The following is a 24,806-nucleotide window of genomic DNA, read 5'->3' as shown; positions in this document are numbered from 1 at the left end:
TGCCAGTTTTACACACAAGCGCTTTCCTTAACGTCCGTAACACAGGCCTGCGTGAGCTTTACAAAGCAAAGGGGTGGGGCTGCAGTGATGTTTATCATTTAATTAGAGATGGCACCACCCTCAAGCCTGTATACAGACACACACACACACACGCACAGACATATGCATGCACACACACTCTCTCCTAAAGCGAGTGCACTGCTGCAGTGGAGAAGACTGATTGGTGTAATAGCAGACAAGCCAGCCTGCAAGGGAGGCAATAACCTTTTCAGTCACTGACCCAGAACCTGTGTGTGTGTGTGTGTGTGTGTGTGTGTGTGTGTGTGTGTGTCTGTGTGTGTGTGTGTGTGTGTGTGTGTGTATGGTCAGGGGGAGGGGAGGGGGAGATGTTGAACATATGTCACCCGTTGTCCCCAAGAGACAGAGGGTAAGAGACACAGAGACATGAGAAAGAGAGGTAGCAGTATGGGCTTTTCAGTGTGAAGGCTGCTGGTGAGGGAGAGCAATATGACATCTGATCTGATCTGATCTGATCTTGTCTGATCTGATCTGATCTGATCTTGTCTGATCTGATCTTGTCTGATCCTTGTGTTTGTATAAATAATACAGTCACATGGTTTAGGTAAGATGTGCTGCTTATTAATACTAAAGTAAAATCTCTTTGTTTTTAGTAACACTTAATAAACTATATTGACAAAAGTATTGGGACACCTGCTCATTCATTGTCTCTTCTGAAATCAAGGGTATTAAAAAAGAGTTGATCCTGCTTCTGCTGGAGTAACTGTCTCTACTGTCCAGAGAAGAAGACTTTCTACTAAAATTCTACATAGGAGAAGCATTGCAGTGAGGGTTTGATTGCATGCAGTGACAGGAGGGTTAGAGAGGGTAGGATGTTGGACGAAAGATTTCCTCTCCTGTAACGCTGCTGTGGAGATATGAGGATTTTGAGTGCTTCATTGTGACAGAGAGCTCATATTGCCCATCCCAAGCACAGAGCTTCAGGGGGGGGAGATCTATAGAGCGAGAAAGTTGAAGCACACAGTAAACACACACCACAGACACACGTGCACAGACACCACGTGTACAGCAATTTCCAAAACAGTCTGTAAAGAAGACAATGTGGGAGAGAGAGAGAGAGAGAGAGAGGGCAAAAAGAAATCTAGTTTTTATATGCAGCTGTGTCCTAGTCTCTTAATTACTGCGCAGACATATAAAAACTATTGGTGTGTTAGTGTGTGTATGGCTGTGTGTGTGTGTGTGGGCGAGACTGTGAATGAGAGACAGGTGGAGTTACTGTGTAACTGGCCTTCAACACTCATCATAGTTTAATAGACATAAAGAGCAAGAAAGCACAATTTACTGTCTTACCACTGCCATCCCTCCCGTGTGTGTGTGTGTGTGTGTGTGTGTGTGTGTGTGAGAGAGAGAGAGAGAGTCGGGTCGTTCTTGATGTGGTCATATTTACACTGTAGTTAAAGTAGGAGACGGCAGCACTGTGCCCTGTTACACATCATCCTCATCTTAATCTCTCTCTCTCTCTCTCTCTCTCGCTCTCTCTCTCTCTCTCGCTCACCCCGCTCGCTCTTTCTATTCATTTTCCTTCTTGAACTCTTTATCTCATTTCCTTGCTCTTGATGTCTCTCACAGTCTGTCTCCAAGCGGGACGATTATCTGTTATTCTCTGCATTATCTTCAATTAGTGCCACTTTCCTCTGAATGGGAAAGGCCTAAACCCCGGCCTGAGGGACAGTGGGAGAAATGGGAGAACTGGGGGAGAACTCCTCAGACTTTCTGCATTAAGATGGAATTCATTCTAATTCTTCATTCTTCATTTGTAATCTTCTTTTTTAATCAGTGCTGCTCAGTCAGTAGTGCTTTCGACGCAGTGGTGTGTGTGTGTGTGTGTGTGTGTGTGTGTGTGTGTGTGTATGCATAAATGTATGTATACATGTCTGTTGAGTTTTTGTATAGCAGGCCACTCTCTCTCTTTACCCCTCATTCTCATTACCTCTCTCTCTCTGTCTCTCTCTCTCTCTCTCTCTCTCTCTCTCTCTGTCTCTCTCTGTGTGTCTCTCTGTCTCTCTCTCTGTCTCTCTCTGTGTCTCTCTCTCTCTGTCTCTCTCTGTGTGTCTCTCTGTGTGTCTTTCTTTGTGTCTCTCTCTGTCTCTCTGTGTGTCTCTCTCTCTCTCTCTGTCTCTCTCTCTCTCTACCCCTCATTCTCATGACCTGTCTCTGTGTCACTCTGTGTCTCTCTCTCTGTGTCTCTCTCTCTGTCTCTCTCTGTGTCACTCTCATTTAGTATAGATAAACAATTGGATTTGTCCCCAGTGGGTGTGTGTGTGTGGGGGGGGGGTGGTCTCTGCTGACCTGGGCTTAAATAAATAAATAAATAAATAAGAATGTAATTCAGGGTGGGGTTTGATAGGTTTGGTGTAAAACACTCTATTCTAGATTAACTAACCGAGTCAGAATTGGTCATAGAAGCTTCCTCACAGAGAGGGACGCTGGAGACAACCAAGGTTCGGACCACTCAGGAGGATGTAGCTGTGGGCTGAATAATGAACACAGCACTGACTGATGATAATATGTAACGCTGGCAGTTTACATCTAAAAATTCCTGTGTTTGCCTTTTATTTAATGGATATATTTTTGAATATCTGCATAATGAGCATGTGAACACAGTCAGTCTGAGTTCGGTTACGCATGAACTGACCCAGTCAAAATTGTTCTCTCACAGTGGTGGTGAAAGGAGTCGAATATCTGAAGAGTTTAACACCTCTAAAAGCTCCGTTACACCAAACAGTGACGTAAATGTTGCCTCGTGGCGGCAAATTGTCAAATTGTTCAGTCAGATCTGCTCTATTTTACCATCATCATTATATATCAGGGATGTCCCGATCAGGGTTTTTCCCCCGGTCAGATCTGAGTTTCCTAATGTTGAGATCAGATTTTTTTGCTGTGAGGATTTGATTGCATTCCGTGACTGGAGGGTTTGTGAGGTCAGGATATTGTGATGATCACCACCCCACCTCATCACCCTCAACTCCCCAACTCATCCCAAAATACATATTTTACAATCAACATTATACATATGTTTAATAAGACGTGTACGTTCACTAATAAATATACTGTGCTATTATTTAGAATTATGTATATGTTTTAGAATATGATGTCATAAAGCAGTTTTCATCTAAAAAATCCCATACTTTCCTTTCATTTACTCTTTTTTGTTAAATAGTTGCATAATGAAAATGTAAACAGAGTGGGTTACCCAGACAGAGCTGTGGTTCTACAGTGGAGGTGAAGGGAAGCAGACGTCTGAAGCTCTAATAATAAAAGCTCCTCACAGAAAGTTCTTCACCTAATGGTGATAAAGACACTGCCTGATGCCTGAGACACTGTTCTACCAGAGTTCTGAGGTCACTACTTGGTTGGATGGTCCATTGTAGAGACCTTGTAGACGAGCGTCTACGAGGCCTCTATAATGGACCATCCAATTAAAGTGATACCAGAGTCTGAAAGCTTGATGTGCTTTCTATGCTATGATGATTGCTCCTGCTCCTGATCCACAGATTGATTTGTAAGGGCTGGTTAATGGGTCAGCTGCCTGTGTCCATTTTATTACTGTGTGTGTGTGTGTGTGTGTGTGTGTGTGTGTGGAGAATGAGAACCTAGAAAAGATGAACTGCGCCTCTTAAATATCAATACTGTATTATCCAAGCTGACTGTCCACTGAGCCATTCCACAAGCAGGTCATAGGCCTCTCTGACCGTTGCCCTTTGACCTGTACTGTCAGGCTGGGCTTGGACCCGAAGCTGCTGGCTGAGATCCTGAACATGAGCTCCGGTCGTTGCTGGTCCAGTGCCTCCTATAACCCCGTCCCCGGCGTGATGGAAGGTGTACCGTCTACCAACAACTACCAGGGAGGCTTCAGCACCACACTGATGGCTAAGGTCAGAGACACACCTTTCATAAGCTGAGGTGAAACATGAGATGGTGTTGATCTGGTGTTTTGAGATATATAACAAAGATCAAATGCAAAATGGTATAATATTATTAATAATAATAATAATAATAATAATGTAATAAACAGTATGCATTTCTCTGCATTGTGTGGTATATCTAGAAGACTGACCAGCTTTATGGTATTACACACAGCTGTGCTCAGAATGACTCACCCCACTGCAAATTAGCTTTATTAGCAAAATTTACAAACATTCAGCTTTTTTGCAATAAATCAATCAAACCAGATCAATTTAAATATCTCAACACAACCAATAGATCAAGAGCTTTCCCCACCTTCCACACACACAACACCACTCTTACTGACCACAAACCTGATGCACATCCGGACTCCAGCTTCAGCCAGACTCCCCCAGAGAGAATGCTATGCTGTAGAACGGTGGTGTGTGTGTGTGTGAGGGTGGAAATACCTCTCAAACCCTGCAGCTACAGTTAATGTTAATGCACATGAATACACACACACATTTACTCATTTAGCAAAATCAAATCAGCTGTTTTCAGTTCAACCTACATCTTAGGCCTACTGCCCCCCCCCCCCCCCCCCCCCCCGACCCCCCAGCTATGACATCCTAACTACAGTGGAGACCTGTGTGTACCCAGTGTCCTCTTTTTAGGAGACAAACATATGGTCACCCTAGCATACACACAATTAACCAGTCGTGTCCAAACTTTTGATTAGTACAGTAACTCCGCTTCTCCCAGGCCTCCCTGGGTTGGGTTTTTGTATAGCAGAGTCTCTCTCTCTCTCACTGTCTCTGTATCTCTCTCTCTCTCTCTCTCACTGTCTCTCTCTCACTGTCTCTCTCACTGTCTTTCTTTCTCTCTCTCTCTCTCTCTCTCTCTCTCTCTCTCTGTCTCTCTCTCTCTCTCTCTCTCTCTCTCTGTATCTCTCTTTCTCTCTCTCTCTCTCTCTCTCTCTCTCTCTCTTTTTCTCTGTCTCTCTCTCTCTCTCTCTCTCTCTCTCTCTCTCTCTTTACCCCTCATTTTCATGACCTCTCTCTCTGTCTCTCTCTCTCTCTCTCTCTCTCTCTCTCTCTCTCTCTCTCTCTCTCTTTTCAGGACCTTGGCTTTGCCCAGAGCACTGCAACCAACACTCGGACCCCGATACCTCTCGGTTCCCTGGCTCATCAGATCTTCCGCACCATGTGTGCTCGCGGCTATGCTAACAAAGATTTTTCCTCCGTGTTCCAGTTCCTGCGAGAGGAGGAGGGCCAGTAGATCTGGTCCCACTGCTGGTTAGTGGGTCGGTCTCACCCTGCAAAAGGGAGTAGTCGTCATTGTGGTTGACCAGTTTAGTGTTGATTTGCGTGTCCACGTCCAAAAAGGAAGTTCCGTTACAGACGACGATGTTGATGACCAGTCGGCAGGCCTGTGTTTTAAAGGCACTCTCCCAACTCTGATCCTATGCATTTAGTCCTAACCCTTCAACTGTGAGTTCATTTAGTCCTATTGGGGCGAGATGACGAAGATGATGATGATGATGATGTTGGCCATTCTAATTGGCCAGTTTTGACCTATACTCAGATGTATCTGTTTACAATCTGTTTGTTGTTCATTTTCATTGGAGGATGGCAACCCTACTTTGCCCTGATTGGACAGATCCAATGAGGGCTTTCCTTTCTGAGCCATAAGTAGTGACACCTTTTTCTTGCACACTGTCCAGCTGTTGACTGGAGCTGTACTATATACCTCAGACTGATTCACTAGACATATGCATGTGTTACATATATATAGGAATTCTCAGATTATGCATGGAAACAGATCTCTGCTGTATTGTATACAGCAAAATGTTGTGGTCGTGTAGTTTCTTTCTCTTTGTCTAGTTTCACTGAGCCATGGCCAGTAAAGTAGCGTGGGGTTTTGTACATATGTACATTTCTTATATTTGCTGTTAAAACGGACGTTTTTTTGCTTTTGCTGTCGTCTGTAGATCCCAAATACAAATCTCTATTTTTCTCCTCTCAATAAACGACAAAACCGAAGACCACGTCTGTGAGTCCCTGTTAACCTGCCATCGGTCTGTTTCTTCCTCTTCAGGGTCTGATATTTTCTCTCTTCTTTATAAAGTTGTATGTTATATCATGTTTCATTGTATATTTGCAAGAAAAAATAAGTGAAATTACCTGGATTTCTGCATTGATTACTAATCTAATCACAATTATAGATACATACAGTCTAATTAATACAGTACATATTCGCATGTGGTACAAGGGATGGAACAAAATTGTGATCTCAAGGTCCCAGTTATAAAACTGATTAAATAAAATATGATAAAATATAACAAAGGTAGACATAAATAGGAAAAATAGAGAAATAAAGGTAGCAGCAATATGACCACAATATATGAAAGGAGTGTAGCAACATGAATGAATAAGTAGCGATAACATCATAAAGTGTCTAATAATACATACAGAGCTGTATTGTTTATGCCTTTTATTGAGCAAATTAAGTAAATCCCCAAAATGCAGGCTAGAAAAAGTAAGTGAACCCTTTGAAATTACCTGGATTTCTGTATTTATTACTAATTAAATGAGGTCCGATCATGATCTAATCACAATTATAGACAAATACAGTCTTATTAAACTAATAACCCTCAGAGCTATAATCTTCATATCTTTTATTGAGCAAATTGAGTAAACCCCTAAAGTGCAGGCTAGAAAAAGTAAGTAAATTCTTGAACCTGTAAACCTGTAAACTTCCACCAAACGTTTCCTGTAGCTGCAAATAAGGTTTTCACAATGTTGAGGAGGAATTCTGATTCAGTTCATCAGTATTACTGTGATGTCTGATGTGCACACAGCCCTCTTCAGTCATTGTCATCGTTGCTTTACTTGTGTGCTTTTATTACTGTCGTATCACCCAACGTCTCTTCAGCTTGATATCATGAACTGCTGCATGTATGTTCTCTATTAAAATGTTCTGATACACCTTTAAATTCATTGTTCATCCAGTTCATCAGTGATCACAAAGCAGCTCCAAATCACACTGCTTCCAACACCATGCTTTCAGTTAGGGTTTCTGCCCATAATCTGTCCATAGAGCGTAGAAATTGAAACGTCTTCTAAAATCTTCCATAAGTTCCATAAGCATCGAGGCATGGTTCACACTAGCCGGACTTCCTGGAGAAGAACAAATATGTCAGTAACCAGGCTTAATTTGTGTGCCTTAATTTGACCCACGCTTCAAATTAGACATGGACAAAAGTATTTGGACACCTGCTCATTCATTGCTTCTTCTGAAATCAAGGGTTTTAAAAAGAGTTAAGGCTGCGACCATCTCTACTGTCCAGGTAAGAAACACAGGAACTGTGTTCTATGGATTGCTTGAGGTCCAACCAATACTTTTGTGATGAATTGGGGACGATGAGGTGGGGTGGTGATAATCCAACATCCTGACTGCACTATTGTCACTCTTGTCGCTGAATGCAATCAAATCCTCACAGCAATGCTCCTTCTTCAAAATCTAGTAGAAAGTATTCTTCTCTGGACAGTAGAGACAGTTACTCCAACAGAAGCAGGATCAGCTCTTTTTAATACCCTTGATTTCAGAAGAAATAATAATTGAGCAGGTGTCCCAATACTTTTGTCCATATAAAATGTGAACAAATTATATGAAAAAAGATATAAAGGAAATAAGATTCAACTAAAACAGAATTTCCAGATCATTATAAAGGGTTTACCTACTTTACTACTTTACTGCCCACTAAATATTTGGTTCAGCCCAGTTGGTTCAGGACTGTGTCCACTTAGATCAGAAGCAGTTTGGGTTTTAGCTGAGGTCAAGGCTTTGGGTGCGTCCACTAGGGTCAGAGGTAGTAAAAGTCCAATATAAGGGGTGAAATTTGAAAGAATAACAGACGTGCCCCTCGAAACATCCAGACAGCGGTCAGTGGCGTTACGTATGCCCAGTGCGAGTGAGTGTGTCCTCTCTGTGCCTTCTGTCATCTGCCAGTGCTAGATGTCAGCCAGCGCCTGCAGCTTTGTGGTTCACTTGCTTTTCCATTGTTCTGTTAAAAAAGCCCCATTCCAGACGACCCGACCACATGCGCACACGTACACACACACACACACACTCTCTCTTCAAATAATGCCCTTATTTCCATCATCACAATCAAAAACAGAAAAAGAACAATTTAATAGTGTTTTGGTCTTTCATATTGTGCACTTTTATGAATCCTGCAGCGCTGTTTGTGTTGTAGACGGCCTCAGACAGACAGGCGAACCCAGTCTGAATTAGCACAAAGGTCGTTAAAGCTGCTTTTATCTCCAGCTTTTAATTGCAGGACTTAATTTTACAAGTAGCGCTCGTGATGTGCAGTTATGTGGCTGCAGTCTCAGACAGTCCTACGCACCATAAGTGCACTAATGGTTTAACTGGGATGGCTAGTTGTTAACTGGGAGTGTTGGGTTGTAACTGGTTGGGTGTGTGTTTAGCTGGAAATTATGGTAGATGCTGACTGTAGTGTGCTGGCTGTAAGCTGGTAGCTGGTAGCTGTGCTCCAAATTGGAAATTGATGTGGAAGTCGTGGCCGCAGAAGAGGACGGTGTCTTCACACGTGTGAAAGGTGTTTAGTGCTGGATTAGGTTCTCCTACTCAATGTTATAACAATGCATACTCAGATACGGAAGTGCTCTTGTAGTGACAGTTATGTTGTTTCTGAGTGTAGTCAAATCAGCAGACACTTACAATATATGGACAAAAGTATCCCAGTCTAACCCCATAGGCATTAATATTAATCTGGAGCTGGTCCCCCTTTGCTCTAAGCTCTACCAGCAGCAGCAGGTCTGGAGCTCTGCTGCAGTGTTTTTAATGTTGATAGCGATGCAGTTGGAAAAATCCTCTGCTCCAAGGTGTTTTGGCTAACTGTTACTGTTTACTGTAAAGCAGATGCTCTAAATCCCAAATGGCTCCAAATTCTACATATAGTGCACAACATTCATGAAACTATGGCTTCTACACCCAAAAACTGTACCTATTCTGGGTAGGGCTTTTATTTACTCACGAAACTCCTCCTCCTTCTATTTACTCCTAAAGCTCATTTCCTCACTCCAAACGTGTTCTGTTGGATTTAGATCTGGTGACTGGGAAGAAGTGCTGGAAGCTGGAAGTAGCCGTCAAGATGGTAGACGGTGTCATGAAGGGATGCAACATGGTCAGCAACAGTACTCACTCAAACAGTGGCCTGTGGCCTTCAATTAATTAACGCGATTGGTATTTAATGGAAAAAAATACCATGACGTCAACACCTCCACCAGCCTGGACTGTCCACACAAGGCAGGTTGGGTGGATGCTATTGGTGCCAAATTCAGTCCCGACCCCCTGTGTTCCTCAGCAGAACTCCTAAATCATCAACCTAGGCTAAGTTTCTCCAGTCTGCAGCTGTCCAGTGTTGGTGAGCCTGTGCTGAGCCACTGCAGCCTCAGCTTTCTGTTCTTGGCTGACGGAGGTGGAACCTGACGTGGTTCTTCTGCTGTTGTAGCTCGGAATCCTCCTCAAGGTTGGAGGTGTTGGTGTTCATTCTGAGATGCTTTACTATCTGAGCTACTGAAGCCTTTCTGTCAGCTCCAACCAGTCTGACCATTCTCCGCTGACCTCTCTCATCAACAAGGTGTTTCCCTCTCCAGAACTGCAGACCTGCCACTTATTGGATGGGTTTTCTGAGAAACTCTAGATACTGTTATGCTGAAAATCCCAGAAGACCAGCAGTTCTAGAAATACTCAAATGAGCCCGTCTGGCACAAGTAATAACGCCACGCTCAAAATCAACCAAAATCTGGTGGTTGATGTGAACAAAAGCTGAAGCTGCTGACCCGTATTTGCATGATTTTATACATCATACTGCTGCCAGATGATTGGTTGAGTAGGCAATTGTTTGAGTGAGTAGATGAACAGGTTTAGGTGTTTCTAATTAAATGCTTGGTGAGTGTATACAGTAACGCAACCTATATAAGGCTTTCTATTGGACACTTAATGACCTATTCTGGTGCATGTAGAGAGTAGGGAGGTGTTTGAGTTTGAGCCTTCAGGGGATTGAATCGTTGACCTTCGCGTCTAAAGCCTGCATCTGTAACCTTCAGGCCACGGTTGAGGCCTGATATTGATATCACTGGAATGATGGAACTGTCTCTATTCTAACATTGGTACTGATAGTGCTTTTAAAGCTGGGTGATATCAGTAAACTAAATGATAATAATTATAATAATAACATTAATTGTTTTCTTAAGTATCTATTAATAACTACTAAGCAAGGGCAGCAGGTACCCTGTGTTGACTGGATCATCAGACTGGTACCACCTTAAGTCATAAGTGTAAGCTCTCTACTGTTTTTCCTATTATCCTGTGTTGGATGCCTTCTGAAACGACCAGTGCTTGACTCATGTTCGCAGAATGAGCGCCGTGAGATACTCAGACAGTGTGCTGTCCAGTCTGACCTCAGTACTACAACTGCTGAGCGTCAGCCATGTTGAGTGTGATTCATATTTGGGTTTTAATTTGGCCCTGTTTACAAGGGTGCTGCTGTGAGTTGCGGTTCCCTCATTAACAGCACTTGAAAGTGGCTATAAAGAGAACAGCGGTGAAGCCGGCCCGCACTGACGTCTGTGCACCCCACACACATGCACACACACACACACACACAAGCAGTCAGCACTTCAAGACCTGGACACTGGCCTCATAACACATAACCCTTTCATGTAAGATCTTCTCACTAACACACATGAGCATCTGCACAAAATAGAAATGTTCAGGTCATAATTTATCATTTAGAGAATAGACAAGCTTCAAAGAGCACTGGTTAAGTGGCCATATCGTAGAAAAACATGTTTCCTCATTTTTTAAAAATAAATGTTGATGCAGCATGTCAACTTTAACATCGGATAGTGAACAGTCCGATGTTAAAACCCATACGGCCTGTAATTGGAGAAATACCCTATGAAAACATTTGTCTTTTTAAATATATTTAAACATCTGGTTATTTGATCTTAATTTGGACACAAGGATTTGGAAAGGATGGAGGTAATATAACTGAATCAATAAAACTGAATAAATGGCTTTAAACATTTAGAAAATGTAATAACCCAAAACATTCCAGTAAATCCATCAATGAATGTCTCAAAAGAAGGAAAAGAAGAGTTCTTGAATGGCCAAGTAAAAGCCTGGATCTTCATCCTATGCTATGGGGTGATCTGATATGGGCTGTGCAGCAAGAAATCCCTCAACCATCTCACAGCTGAAAGAATTCTGCATGGAGGAGTGGGACATCTTTCACCCAGTTGATGCCAGGGACTGGTAGACAGTTATAGGAAACTAACTGAAGTTATTTTAGCCAAAGAGAGTTCTATTAAATATATTTTATAAATTATTTTTCTGTGTGTTTAGTTATATTACCTCCATCTCTCAGTGGTGTTCAAATTAAGATGTTTAAATGTCCAGATGTTTAAATATGTTTAAATATGAAATGCATCACAGAGCGCCACAGGAGGCCATTCCTACCTGTGGCCATCAAACTCAAACTCCTCCTTCAGTGTGTGATACTACAGTTCATCTGTGCATTACTCAAGTTATACTGTTCATATGTGCAATAATATTAGTACTGTAATTCAATTTAATGTGTGCAATAATTTTCCATATTTATTATTACAGTTATTACCACTATCCCACTTTACTAAAATTCATATATATATATATGAATTTTATGTATATATATACATTTCATGTTTTTGATCAAAAACGTATTCTTCCTTTGTTCTAAATTTATTTTATTGTGTTTAATTATAGATTGTTACACAAACGGTTGCAGCTGTAACAACTGTAATTTCCCTCCTGGGATCAATAAAGTATTTCTGATTCTGATTCTGATTTTAAAAGACAAAGATTTTAATGGGGAGTCCAAATTTTGTTAGTGGTGCTCCGTCTAGTACTTTTGGGATGAGTTGGGGCGTTGCTGATGAGGTGGGGTGGTGATCATCATCCAACATCCACTACCCATGGTTAGTGGGTGAGTGGGTGTCCCAATACTTTTGTGTGTAAAGTGTAAATGATGTATGCTATGGAGTGACCTTTTAGATAAACACCCAAACATTATATTCAGATGAATAAAGCACACTAATAATTCATATTCTGTCCAATACAATATCTCCTTACTTTGAGTAATATTTCTGAAAATGTTGCAGAGAGCCTCGTTCACAGGAGTATGTACGTATGTCAGTAAAAGTGTTGAACCTCTGGTGGAACATACTGTGGTGTGCACATGTGCAGGGCTTCAGTCAGTCACTGGAGAAACTAATAACTGAGGTCAGCTCGCATCCAGCTACTGGTTTAGTTAAAACTTTAGCTTACAAGCTTTCATGTCTGAACATGTTTTCCACTCCAAACCAGGAGCCCTACCAGTGCATTTTTTTTGCAGACCTGCCACTTATTGGATGGGTTTTCTGAGAAACTCTAGATACTGTTATGCTGAAAATCCCAGAAGACCAGCAGTTCTAGAAATACTCAAATGAGCCCGTCTGGCACAAGTAATAACGCCACGCTCAAAATCAACCAAAATCTGGTGGTTGATGTGAACAAAAGCTGAAGCTGCTGACCCGTATTTGCATGATTTTATACATCATACTGCTGCCAGATGATTGGTTGAGTAGGCAATTGTTTGAGTGAGTAGATGAACAGGTTTAGGTGTTTCTAATTAAATGCTTGGTGAGTGTATACAGTAACGCAACCTATATAAGGCTTTCTATTGGACACTTAATGACCTATTCTGGTGCATGTAGAGAGTAGGGAGGTGTTTGAGTTTGAGCCTTCAGGGGATTGAATCGTTGACCTTCGCGTCTAAAGCCTGCATCTGTAACCTTCAGGCCACGGTTGAGGCCTGATATTGATATCACTGGAATGATGGAACTGTCTCTATTCTAACATTGGTACTGATAGTGCTTTTAAAGCTGGGTGATATCAGTAAACTAAATGATAATAATTATAATAATAACATTAATTGTTTTCTTAAGTATCTATTAATAACTACTAAGCAAGGGCAGCAGTGAAAGTGTTGAACCTCTGGTGGAACATACTGTGGTGTGCACATGTGCAGGGCTTCAGTCAGTCACTGGAGAAACTAATAACTGAGGTCAGCTCGCATCCAGCTACTGGTTTAGTTAAAACTTTAGCTTACAAGCTTTCATGTCTGAACATGTTTTCCACTCCAAACCAGGAGCCCTACCAGTGCATTTTCCACACATATCAAGATGTTGCTATAAAAGAATGCATTTGGAATATCGGATGCAGGAACCCACCCACAAGGTCATTTATCAGAAGGGTATTTGGGATGTATAAGATTGGTCAGAAATTGCACCCAGCTTCATATCTGCCTCTTTGGAAATACTCCAAATATGTCTAAAAACACAAAATACAGTCATACCATTTTAGGTAAGATGCTTCCTTAACAGTAATATGTAGTATTCTAGCCTCTGGAGGGGTATAGCCCCCCAGCATTGAGCTGTGGAGCAGTCTGGAATGATGGTGGAGCTCCATCCAGTACTTTTAGGATGATTTGGGGTTTGGGAGTTGGGGATGATGAGGTGGGGTGGTGATCATCATCCAACACCCTGACCTCACTAACGCTCTTGTCAATAAATGCAATCAAATCCTCACAGCAATGCTCCTCCAAAATCTAGTAGAAAACCTTCTTCTTCCCTGGACAGTAGAGACAGTTATTCCAACAAAAGCAGAATAAACTCATTTTTTTTTGTCCCAATACTTTTGTCCATGTAGTGTAAATGTAAATGCCTATGGAAGAAGCAGTATTAGTCAAATGTAATAAAGCCAAATAAAACCAGTTACTTATTTTAAGTGGAACCTCACCAAGCCAGTCTACGCTGAGGGAAACTGGTGCAGATGCTGGCCAGGTTTCAGAGATGAGGGACGAGCTAGAGCAGGGTGAACATATGGCGCTCCGCTGGGCGCCCGAGGTATTTTGCTTGTTACATGATTGTGGCTCGGCACTTTAAAGGTGCTTACGATGATTAAGTGTACGAGGGACACTAGATTAGCCAATTAGCTGCATCCCATGACACCTCCTCCTGCACATGCATGTCTAGCGGCGGGAGGTGTGTATGTGTCCATTTATGTGTGTGTGTATGTATTTGTATGTGTGCTTTGTTGGGGTCAGGTGGAAAGGCCTACACTAATTGCCCTCTCCCCAGTGTGTGTGCAGACAGAATCAGACAGATTCCTGTGTGGCAAACCCTGAGAGTTCATTTAGAGTCTCAGATGCGTTCATTATCTTACCATAATAACCAGAACTGCGCTGCCCTGCTCTTTAGTACGTAACATTTACAGAGAGAAAGATGCATGGCTTAATACTACAGGCTTAATGTTAGAGGGTGGTGGGGGAGTAGCTAAATGCTCCTTGATCCAGGCGTAAAGATACACTCATCCATTCAGTATTGGGGTGTTTATCACAGGAAGATGACGGGAATCTGCAGTCTACAGGGCAGTTAGACGCTGATTTTATGCTTTAACAGGACTAAAATGTGATAGTTTAGCTTAATTTTGTATATATAAAGTATATTATTTTACATTGTGAAATTAGCTTAAATCGCATTTAAAAATGATTGAAGTAATATTATAAAATTAATTTGTTTTAAGTTTTATCTTTTCATGTTGCTTAATTCAAGAAATAACAAATCAGTTTTGTCAAGAAATACAGTTTAAAACAAGCAAAATTATCTAACAGTAGAATGAAACACTTTCATCATATACAATTACTTAAAACAAGTACAGTTATGCTAGAAATATGTTAAATAATCCTATCATATTCTTTCAGCAGTGTCAAAAAATTAAATATCACATTTTTAGACTGTATTCACTCCTAAGATATAGTTATTTGCTGAAACCAGAGTTTCAGTCATGCAGATTTCTCCTGCATTCAGAGAATTCAGAAGCTCACCTCATCATCTCAAGACGTCCTGGTCTTCCTCTGCATACCATTAGGGCCTTGGGTCTAGGGCAACTGGTCCAGACTCTTAACACTGTGACTCATTTTCAATCTACCAGTTCAGTCACCTCATTCTTCTACCCATAGCTACCCGTCAGATAAAAACTCTGCTGTACACGGGTGTACAAAGCCAAAAAAGGTACATGACCAGAACCTAAACCGGTTGATTTTTGATTTTCGTACCAAGAGCCCTCAGAGCTTCAAGTACGGCTCAGTTTTCAGACCCACCATTCTTCAAGACACGTGGATGACAAGCGTCTAGACTTGTGTCTGCTCTGGAGCCGAGGTGGTGGAACCAACTTCCCGGGTGTCCGAACAGTCTTCAAGTGCCAATCCGACACTTATCAAAGCTTCTTAAATGTCTCCTCTGATGTCTCTGTGAGGGCCAGGTGTAGTGTAGTGTATGTGCTGTATATAGATGTTGACCTGTATCTGTTGTATTGGGCAGCATCTAAACATAAACATACACTAGATGCACCATGCTGCCTAATGCCAGTCGTGGGCTAGAGGGGTATAAAGCCCCCCAGCATTGAGGAGCTGTGGAGCAGTGGAAGAACTGTGTTCTCTGGAATGATGGTGGTGGAGCTCCATCCAGTACTTTTGGGATGAGTTGGGGAGTTGAGGATGATAAGGTGAGGTGGTGATCATCCAGTATTCCTACCTCACTGATGCCATTCTTGTTGCTGAATGCGATCAAATCCAACTGCTCCCTCCAAAATCTAGTAGAAAGTCTTCTTCTCTGGACAGTAGAGACAGTTACAAACTGAAACAAAAGCTGGAAAAGCTGGATCAGCTCTTTTTAATACCCTTGATTTGAATAAAGCAATGAATAAGCAGGTGTCTCAATACTTTTGTCTATAGAGTGTATGTTTTACTTTATGTGCTACTGAATTTGCACTACTGAAGTTACTAGGTTATATTCAGTCTGAGTTCCTGGTTCCTGGAAGTCTGGATCCTTGCTGCAGTTAACCAAAATCCATTTTGTTTATGGTTATGGATGCTAATGAATATTCAACTATGCTAAATATCAACACTGGTCAGAATGTACATCCCTAATGCTTTAAAGAGTGAACACTGCTAGCCAATCAGCAAATAGCTGGTGATTCAACTGAATAGTTATTAGCTTTTATTCATTACTAGCCATATTAGCAATGCTATAAGCCATTGGTCAGAGGGTCATTGATTCTATAGTGAATTAGAGATGGACACCATGGTTGTGAAATTAGGTTTTGCAGAATTTTTGCACTGTGGTCCTCCACCTCTTTGTGTAATACTACTGTATCTCCCTCTCCTTCTCCCTTTCTCTATGTATGATGGCATGTTTGAGTAATGGCACTGGTACACCACTATTCATCACCCTCTCCTCCTCACGTTCAGGAGCTCCTCATTATATTAATTACTCTTATTGGAAGAGTGATCATCGACCCAATCAGAATCCATCACACTTCAGTTCCCATGGCTATCAGAATCCATCACCTACCCGTTCCCATGACAATTGGCCAGGTAAATGATGACAGTACAGGCAGGGGCGGGTGGCAAACCTGGACCCCATGGGGGAGGATATTGTGCATCTGTCTATGACGGAATGAGCTAGCATAATGCTGCTGCAGAGCAGTGCTTGTTTAAACGCTAGCACCATCACACCAAACTTACAACACACAGCTGTCCAGTGATGTCCAGGTGTTCCGCCAGAATGCTGTTTTTCACAAAGTGAGCCTACAAAATCTGCCAAGTTTAGGAATTTCCTCTCAGGCTAGTGCTACATCACATGGACAAAAAGTACTGAGACACCCTACACCTACACATACATAAGCTTTAATGACATCCCAGTCTAAATCCATAGTCATTATTAATAAGGAGCTGGTCCCCCTTTGCTCTAAGCTCTACCAGCAGCAGCAGGTCTGGAGCTCTGCTGCAGTTACTGAGTCAGTTGGATACTTTTCTGCACTCTGCTCTGAGCTCAGCACTTGGCCCTGACCCCGCTCTGTAACTTTACGTGGTCTGACAGACACTCGGTGGCTGAGCTGCTCTCTGTGAGCTGTTCCTCCTAAACTCTTCCACTGTTCAATAATAACACCACTCACAGCTGATGGAGGAAGATCTAGGAGGGAGGAGATTTCACCAGCTGACTTGTTGTTGGTGCAGCGGTGTCTCCTATTACATACAGAACCACGCTGGAGTTCAGTGAGCTCTGCAGAACCTCCCGTTCTTTCACTGATGTGTGGAAGAAAGACAGACTGCAGGACTAGAGGCTGGAGTTTATACACCTGTGACAATGAGACTGATCGAAACACCTAAAATCTTCAAGGATTAAGCGGTGTGTCCAAACACTTTACTATCTGACTATTGTAATGTTGACTTAGAGTGAGTTTTTCACTATATCCATTTTAATATTGCCCAAGCAACATTAAAATTGAAATGTGCTTTGAGGGTTCAATATAGGCAGTTTTCTTTATGTTACCCAAATTATTATAAGTTAGAAGGATATTCCTCAGAACATTTCCCCATTTGCACCAATGCTTTAAGATTATAGGAAATTATAGGACTTTAGGAAATTAAAATTAGGTTTTGTTTATGTTTCCAGGACGTTTTTCTTAAGTTAGTTGAATGTTTCTTGGAACATGACCTTAACCCAGCAGTGACAAAAATTTTAGGAATGTTGATCTTGAAATGTTGTCAGAGGCCTGTGATTAATGTTTGAGAATTATTTGTGAATTACAATGTCCCCTAAAATATTCCTTTATTTTCATAGAAATGTCCCAAAAATATTTCTTTTATTAACATTTAATAACCTTTGTTAAAATCCTTGTTGAGACCAATAAATCCATTTTTTACCATTAAAACATTTAGTGATTGCTGAGAGGGTTCTTTTACATATTTCAGACGTCTGCAATATCAGTATTGAAAAGGCTGATATCACAATAACACTTAATGATATATCGTGCAGCCCCAGTCTGTATAGCAGTAGCACAGTATGTTTGTTGGGTGAAGGCCCAGTAAAAGCCAGATGCGTCTAAATCTCAAAATTCAATCCAGTGTTTTTCCAACATTGCCTCAACACTTCTCTGTTAACTCACTTGCTGCTAATTGTGCTGGATGGAGCAGCCAGGACCTCATTGTGCTGCCAAAAGGACCTAACGAGGTAATCAGCATGTCTAAACATGTCAATATATTTGAGGAATCCACATTATAGAGGCAGGCACTTAAAGCCGTAATGGCGTAATGAAAGAACAACTGTTTCCAATATCTCTGCTGTTGCAGCGCTTGATGTTTGCTTCATGGTCAATTGACCTGGCATCTCATCCATGTCTTTGTTAATTGAACAAAACGAGAGTGGAGAAAGAGGAAGAAAGGAGGAGGAAAGGTGGGGATGTCTGCAAGAGAGATTGACTTAATGCCAAGGTAGCGCTGATTAGCCAGAGAGTGCTGCAGTGTTTCTGTGCTCGTTCTGATTCATCACCATTCTCTAAACAGAACGATTGCTAGCTTGTTTAGGAGGGGGGAGGGGTCAGTAGGACCAAATCAGATGCAAGGATCACCAAGGGACAGGCAATAATGGTTGCTAGTTCACAGAATTTAGAAAGCTTCAGCAGAGGGAGGAGTCCCAAACCCTGTAATAACCTTCCAGATAATGTTCAGGACTCAGACACAGTCTTCAAATCTAGGCTGCAAACTCATCTGTTTAGTTTAGCTTTTGGTAATTAATGTACCCCTTTTAGAGAAAGGTTGCAGATCCAGGGGTCCATGGGCACAGAGAATTGTGTTAACCTAAGATGCTGGAACTGTCATCCCATTGCTAACACGTTATCACTCAGGTTTGTGGACGGTGGGGCAGATGGATGCCTGTGTTTTAGGGTGCTCCCATGTCTGTGTTACCTTCTGGCTCTCTCCTTTTAATAAGGCTGTTATAGTCAGATCTGCCAGAGTCGCCAGATGCTATTCAACATTCTCTGTTCTCCATAAATTCAATCAAATTTCATCTCTTTACTGTTTTCCAAAAAATGGCAGCCCACCTGCTCAACCTGACACTAATGGCACTGACCATCCGGGCCTCCTGCTACCTGCCTCAGACCAGTTACCTACCCTACATTTCTGGCATCTGCTACACTCCACACCTTCAAACTAAATCTGTGCATTATCCTGATTCACAGCACTTGGACATACACTATATGTCCAAATGTTTGTGGACAACCCTTCTAATGAATGCTTTCTGCTTCTTTAAGTTGTACCTATTGCTGACACAGATGTGCAAATGCACACACAAACCTAAACAGTGGATGTTTGTTTTCTGGAATGATGGATGCTACTCAATCTAATACTTTTGTGATGAGTTGGGGAGCTGGGGGTGAGGTGGGGAATGCAATCAAATACTCACAGCAAAGCTCTAAAATCTAGTGGAAAGTCTTCTTCCATGGACAGTAGAGACAAAACAACCAAAACAGGATTAACACTTTTTAATACCCTTGATTTTGGAAGAAACAATGGCCGAGCAGGTGTCCCAATACTTTCTTTCTCCATATAGTGTATAATGGAACTGATTTAGCATCATTATTACAGTGAGTACTAGTGTTGTTTATGAATTTATACCATTTATTAGTCATTTATAAGTGCTCCCAAGGTTGCTTCTTCCATTTCCATATATCTGTAAAGCTGATCTGTGGCATCAGGTTGTTAAAAACGCTATATAAGTACAGTTTGACTTATCTTGATCTGGCTAACACATGGTAACTATTCGTGTGTGTGTGTGTGTGTGTGTTAGGACAAATATTGTGTTAAATTTGGAAAATGGCTAAAAATGAAAAATAAAAAGGATGAGAAGAGGTCAAGAGGTCGCCACTGCATTGGTGTTCACTGTGGGGAACGGTGAATCCTCTCGTTTTCTCCCTCCTCCCTTGGGTTTGTTCATTCATCACCTCATCATGCCCCCTCGACGGGGCGAAACTGGCCCAGGGCTTCTGGGATACGGTGCTTGACAGGGAATGATAGGATAGCGTGGTCAAAATGTCATCGCTAATCCTGCGCTCTCATCCACAGAGCTAAATCTTCATCTGTCACCACGGCCTGGTGCTTAGTCACTATTACAGGTGATACACACTCACACAAAGCTCAGCAGTGCGTTGGGCTGGGAACATGCAGTAAATATAGCCGGTATTGGTTTGATTGGAATAGAAAAGGCCAGCAGGTTCCGGTGTGGCTGTCTAAGAGTAAATATAATAGATGGACAGGGGGTGCTCTATTGGCCTCATACAAGCTTATATTTTGCAGATAGTCCCTAACCCACCCACCATAGACATCATAGAGATATCACTGGTCTTCTTTAGTAGGAGATTAGGGTTGTAGTGACTGAATTAAATTGATTAGTTGATTAAAAAGGTGTAAACAATTCAAAATGTCATTCTCAGTTCTCAGGTCATTATAAAGCAGCAGATTGAACTTTGTACACAACTATTATATAACTCATATAACTGGAAAACAGGAAACCCACACCAGCAGGATATACTGATACTTATAAATACTACAAGTCAAATCCTTCTTTTTGGTAAAGGGACATTCTATAAATTCTCATCCCTACCTTTCCGTTCTCCCCCTTTTTACTCAGTCATATCTCTTAGTCGGATTCTGTTCCATAACTAACTCAGATAGTTAGTTTAGTAGCGTGTAGATTTCTACAGTAAACACCGCTGTTTAGTGATACGGTATACACTATTTCCAAATGTTTGTGGACATCCATTCTAATGAATGCCTTCAGCTACTTTTGCACCCATTGCTGACCCAGCGCTGTTACATTACCCTCATTTTTGTGTTACTGTCCAGTGGGAGGTCTTAAAAATAAAGGTGCTAGAAAGGGTTCTTTAATTGATGCCATAGAATAACTATTTTTTAAAGAGAAGTATCAATGAATCAGTCAGCCTTTATGAAACTCAGAATACATTGAGGTTGAACATGTACAGTGTGGCATAAACTGAAAAAAAGGAAATATATATTTGTGATTAAAAAATACACAAATTTAATTCTAAAACAATATATCCAAATAAAACTATGAAACAATAAGATGATAATAATAATAATATCAAAAAAGGGTAATAATAACACAGTAATCATTTAAAAAGGGTAAAAGGAACAGAATGATTACAATAATGAAATAAAATAAAATAGAAAACAAAAAAATAAACAGTTAAATAATGTAATAATAATAGATAAGCAAGTAAATGATATGATATAAGTACCCTTCAAAGTTTTAAACAAGTCAAGGTTCATTTTAGTGTTTTAAGGGAAACAAAAATGGCATTTTATGGCATTGCTCAAGGAAACCCTACGCTTTTCTAACTGTAGAGGATTCAGACAAATCTGATTAGATGAAGTAGATTATTAACCGTTTTATAAATCTAACTGATTTCTAACTGGTCCTCGTTTCCAGAGTAGGAGCTCCTGGAAGCTCTTGGTGCATCTCATCTTTATGAACTCCTTCAGGGAGCAGCAGTCTGTATCTGAGAAGATAACTGTCATGTACTCACCATCCCTCACCACGCTGGCCTGTGCTGAGCGATTTCAGTGCCACAAAATCAATAAAAAGGAATGACACCCCACCCCTCGCTCGCCCTTTCTCTTTCTGCCTCTCTTTAAGACTGAAGCCTGCTCTGCACTGTTTTGCATCTGTATTAAAGCTTGGGTTGTCTTACAGGTCACAAATGACCCTCCACCATGTTTAACAGCAGAGAAAACCTCCTCTTCAAATGATCTTTGTAAAATTTCAACTTGAATCTTAATGACTTTTCTGAGAGTGACCCCAAACACTGTCTTCAGTCGTACCTCCATGAAAACTGTACTTCACCAGGGTGCATAGAGTGTCTTCAGGTCACAAATGTACAGAATGCTAAGCCTCTTGCAACTCGCCAGTCGTTTCCTTTTTATCAAATTTACACTCCTCTGATTGGACACACACCTATCTGACTGTAACGAGGCAGTAATGCACTCCCTCCTCTTTAGCGGTGCACCTTGAGAATCTATCCTCAACATCCATTGATTCTGTCGAGACTCAGATGGAAAAGCCTGCTTGTATCCATCTCTCTCTCTCTCTCTCTCTCTCTCTCTCTCTCTCTCTCTCTCTCTCTCTTACTCACCTTCCCTCACCCTCTCTCTGTTTTTTTTCCTCCCCACCCCCTTCCCCTTTGGAGGACCATATACTATATACCTTAGACATTAGACCTACTGTGCAGATTAGCATGCACAATTTATCTGGTGAGAGGGAAATAAACTAATACCATGAGATGGTGCAAATGCACACACACAGCTTTCTGGAGCAGATAAACATTATGACCCTATCAGCACCATGCTGCCTAATGCCAGGCGTGGGCTAGAGGGGTATAAAGCCCCCCAGCATTAAGGAGCTTTGGAGCAGCGGAAGAACTGGTGGTGGTGGAGCTCCATCCAGTACTTTTGGGATGAGTTGTGGAGTTAGGGATCATGAGGTAGGATGATGATCATCATCCAACATCTTGACCTCGCTAACACTACTCTTGTTGCTGAATGCAATCAAATGCTCGCAGTAATTCTACTCCAAAATCAAGCAGAAAGTAGATACAGTTGCTCCAACAAAAGTGGATGATATTTAACACCCTTGATTTTAGAAGAAACAATGAATGAATGAGCAAATGTCCCAATACTTTTGTCATATAGTGTATATATCCATAAGAATATATATGAAAACATATATTATTATCAATGACTGTGTATATGTATGTATGTGTGTATGTGTGTGTGTGTGTGTGTGTGTGTATGTGTATGTGTATGTGTGTGTGTGTGTGTGTGTGTTTTCCATTGCTCTTCCTTTTCTCCCATCTATATCTGTCCCCCTTTTTCTCTCGTCCCTCTTTTCTCTCTCTTCTCTCCTCGGATCAATATTGATTATTATCTCTAAAAGGCCTGTCTGGCCTGAAAGGTGGAGAGACTCCACATCACAATATTTTATTTCACATCATCATCATCATCACTTCTGCTGAGCAGGAGTTACTGCTGTGGGGGAGATTAACCAGAACTGGATGAGGAACAGCAAAGCCAGGGAAATGAGAAAGAGGAGAAGAAGAGGGAGGAGAGCGCCAGGAGAGCACAGCCTGTATCGATTACTCTTTATGGGGTTAGCAGAGGTGTGTGTGTGTGTGTGTGTGTGTGTGTGTGAGTGTGTATGCAGGTTCAATTCCTTGTTTTGTGTCTTTTCTGCTTGTACACTCAAGTGTAGCTGTTCTGCCTTGTCAGCTGATCATAAGCAAATTAGCTCATATGAAGAGAAGTAAGCCTTTATTGGCCCGTTTCCTTCCGGCTGACATTCAGAAAAGTGACCAGTTAGCTGCGTACCTGGTGGTGTACGACAGTGTGTGTGTGTATGTGTATGTGTGTGAGTATGCGCCTCCTCAGATGGTCAGTGCTCCATCACACTGTATCTGATGGCTGCATGATGACTATTGACGCTGCGATGATGGACGTGAATAAAAGTGATTATGATGAGTTAAGACTTTTACTGAGCCCATCTCTCATCTAGGGTTCTCTCTCCCGTTGTGTGTGTGTGCGTGTGTGTGTGTGTGTGTGTGTGTGTGAGCATCACTGCTGACCAGAGAGTGTACCAGGGTTCAAGCTGCTGCCTTCTTTGGAAAAAGTGAACCCGATGTGTAGCATTTCAATGAGCGTAAGAGATACCGAAGATTTTGAGTTATGTCTCTGTCGCATCATCATCATCACTGTCATCATCATCATCATCATCATCATTTCTGATTCACAGGAGTTAAAGTATAATAAAAATAATCATCATCATTATCATCATCATCATCACTGTCATCATCATCATCATCATCATTTCTGATTCACAGGAGTTAAAGTATAATAAAAATAATCATCATCGGCATCATCATCATCATCATTTTGATTTTCCTGAACCCAAGGACATTTCACATCAGTAGCAATTAGAAAAGTGTATTTCCCACCTCCAGGTACTTGATAGGCTGTTGCTATGTGGTCACTTTTTGCTAGGTGGTTGCTATGGTAACCCAGGTGGCTACTGTGGGGTTGGTAAGTGTTTTTTATAGTGTTGCTGGGTGGTTGCTATTGTATCCCAGGTGGCTATTGTGGTGTTGCTAACGGTTGTTAAGTAATTTCTATAGTGTTGCTTGGTGTTTGCCATGGTGGCGTTTACAGTTAATGACATTTAGCAGATACTCTTATACAGAGTGACTTACAAAGTGCTTTGATGTCCATTATGGGAATAAATCCTACCAGAACAAAATAGAATAGAGTAATGTAGAGTAATGTAGAGTACTGTTGCTAAGTGGTCGCTATGGTGTTGCTTTACATTGTGTAGCCATAGGAATCAATGAAAAACAAAAACAACCACAATACACACAGTTCCCCTGCAGGCATAGAGGAAAAAGACTGTAGACAACAGTGTAAAAGTTGCTAGTCACTTATCTGGTCCTTCTGGTCCTTCTCCTTATGGGAGGGGAGTCCCGCTCAGCCCCAGAGGCCTCAGGCCCTTGGGAGTGCTCCAAACTGCTATGTATGACATCGCCAGCCCAGGAAATGTCCCAGCCATGATGTAGAGTCACTCTGGCAGCGAACTGTGGAAACATCCCAGCTGGAAAATTCCAGAGCCAAGTGGAAAGTCACAATTATATGACGCATGCCATCAGACTATTATTTGTCATTGTTTTCTCAGAGGAAAGAAATATTCTAATTAAGATAACTAATCTCATTCAGTTTTCACTTTTTAAATCACAGACTTTGGCTGTTTGCAATAATCCTATCAAACAAG

General features: G+C 41.5%; 1 protein-coding gene across 2 annotated transcripts in view; it reads left to right on the top strand.

The window, feature by feature from the left end:
- The window catches only part of hibadha (3-hydroxyisobutyrate dehydrogenase a), a 56,375-nt gene that overhangs the window by 26,870 nt on the left and 4,699 nt on the right, over window positions 1–24,806 (top strand). The window contains exons 7-8 of one of the 2 annotated variants that reach the window (XM_072675002.1): window positions 3,797–3,953; window positions 5,083–5,258. In XM_072675002.1, the coding sequence (XP_072531103.1) occupies window positions 3,797–3,953; window positions 5,083–5,241 (316 nt within the window). In that variant the 3' untranslated portion in view covers window positions 5,242–5,258. Of the gene's footprint in view, window positions 1–3,796; window positions 3,954–5,082; window positions 6,006–24,806 lie in introns of those variants that run through there. The other variant, XM_072675001.1, reaches the window with a different exon arrangement.

The sequence above is a fragment of the Salminus brasiliensis genome, chromosome 3, assembly GCF_030463535.1.
Source record: "Salminus brasiliensis chromosome 3, fSalBra1.hap2, whole genome shotgun sequence".
NCBI lineage: Eukaryota > Metazoa > Chordata > Actinopteri > Characiformes > Bryconidae > Salminus > Salminus brasiliensis.
The sequence above is the reverse complement of the archived record's forward strand: the minus strand, read 5'-3'. Positions and strand labels throughout refer to the sequence as shown.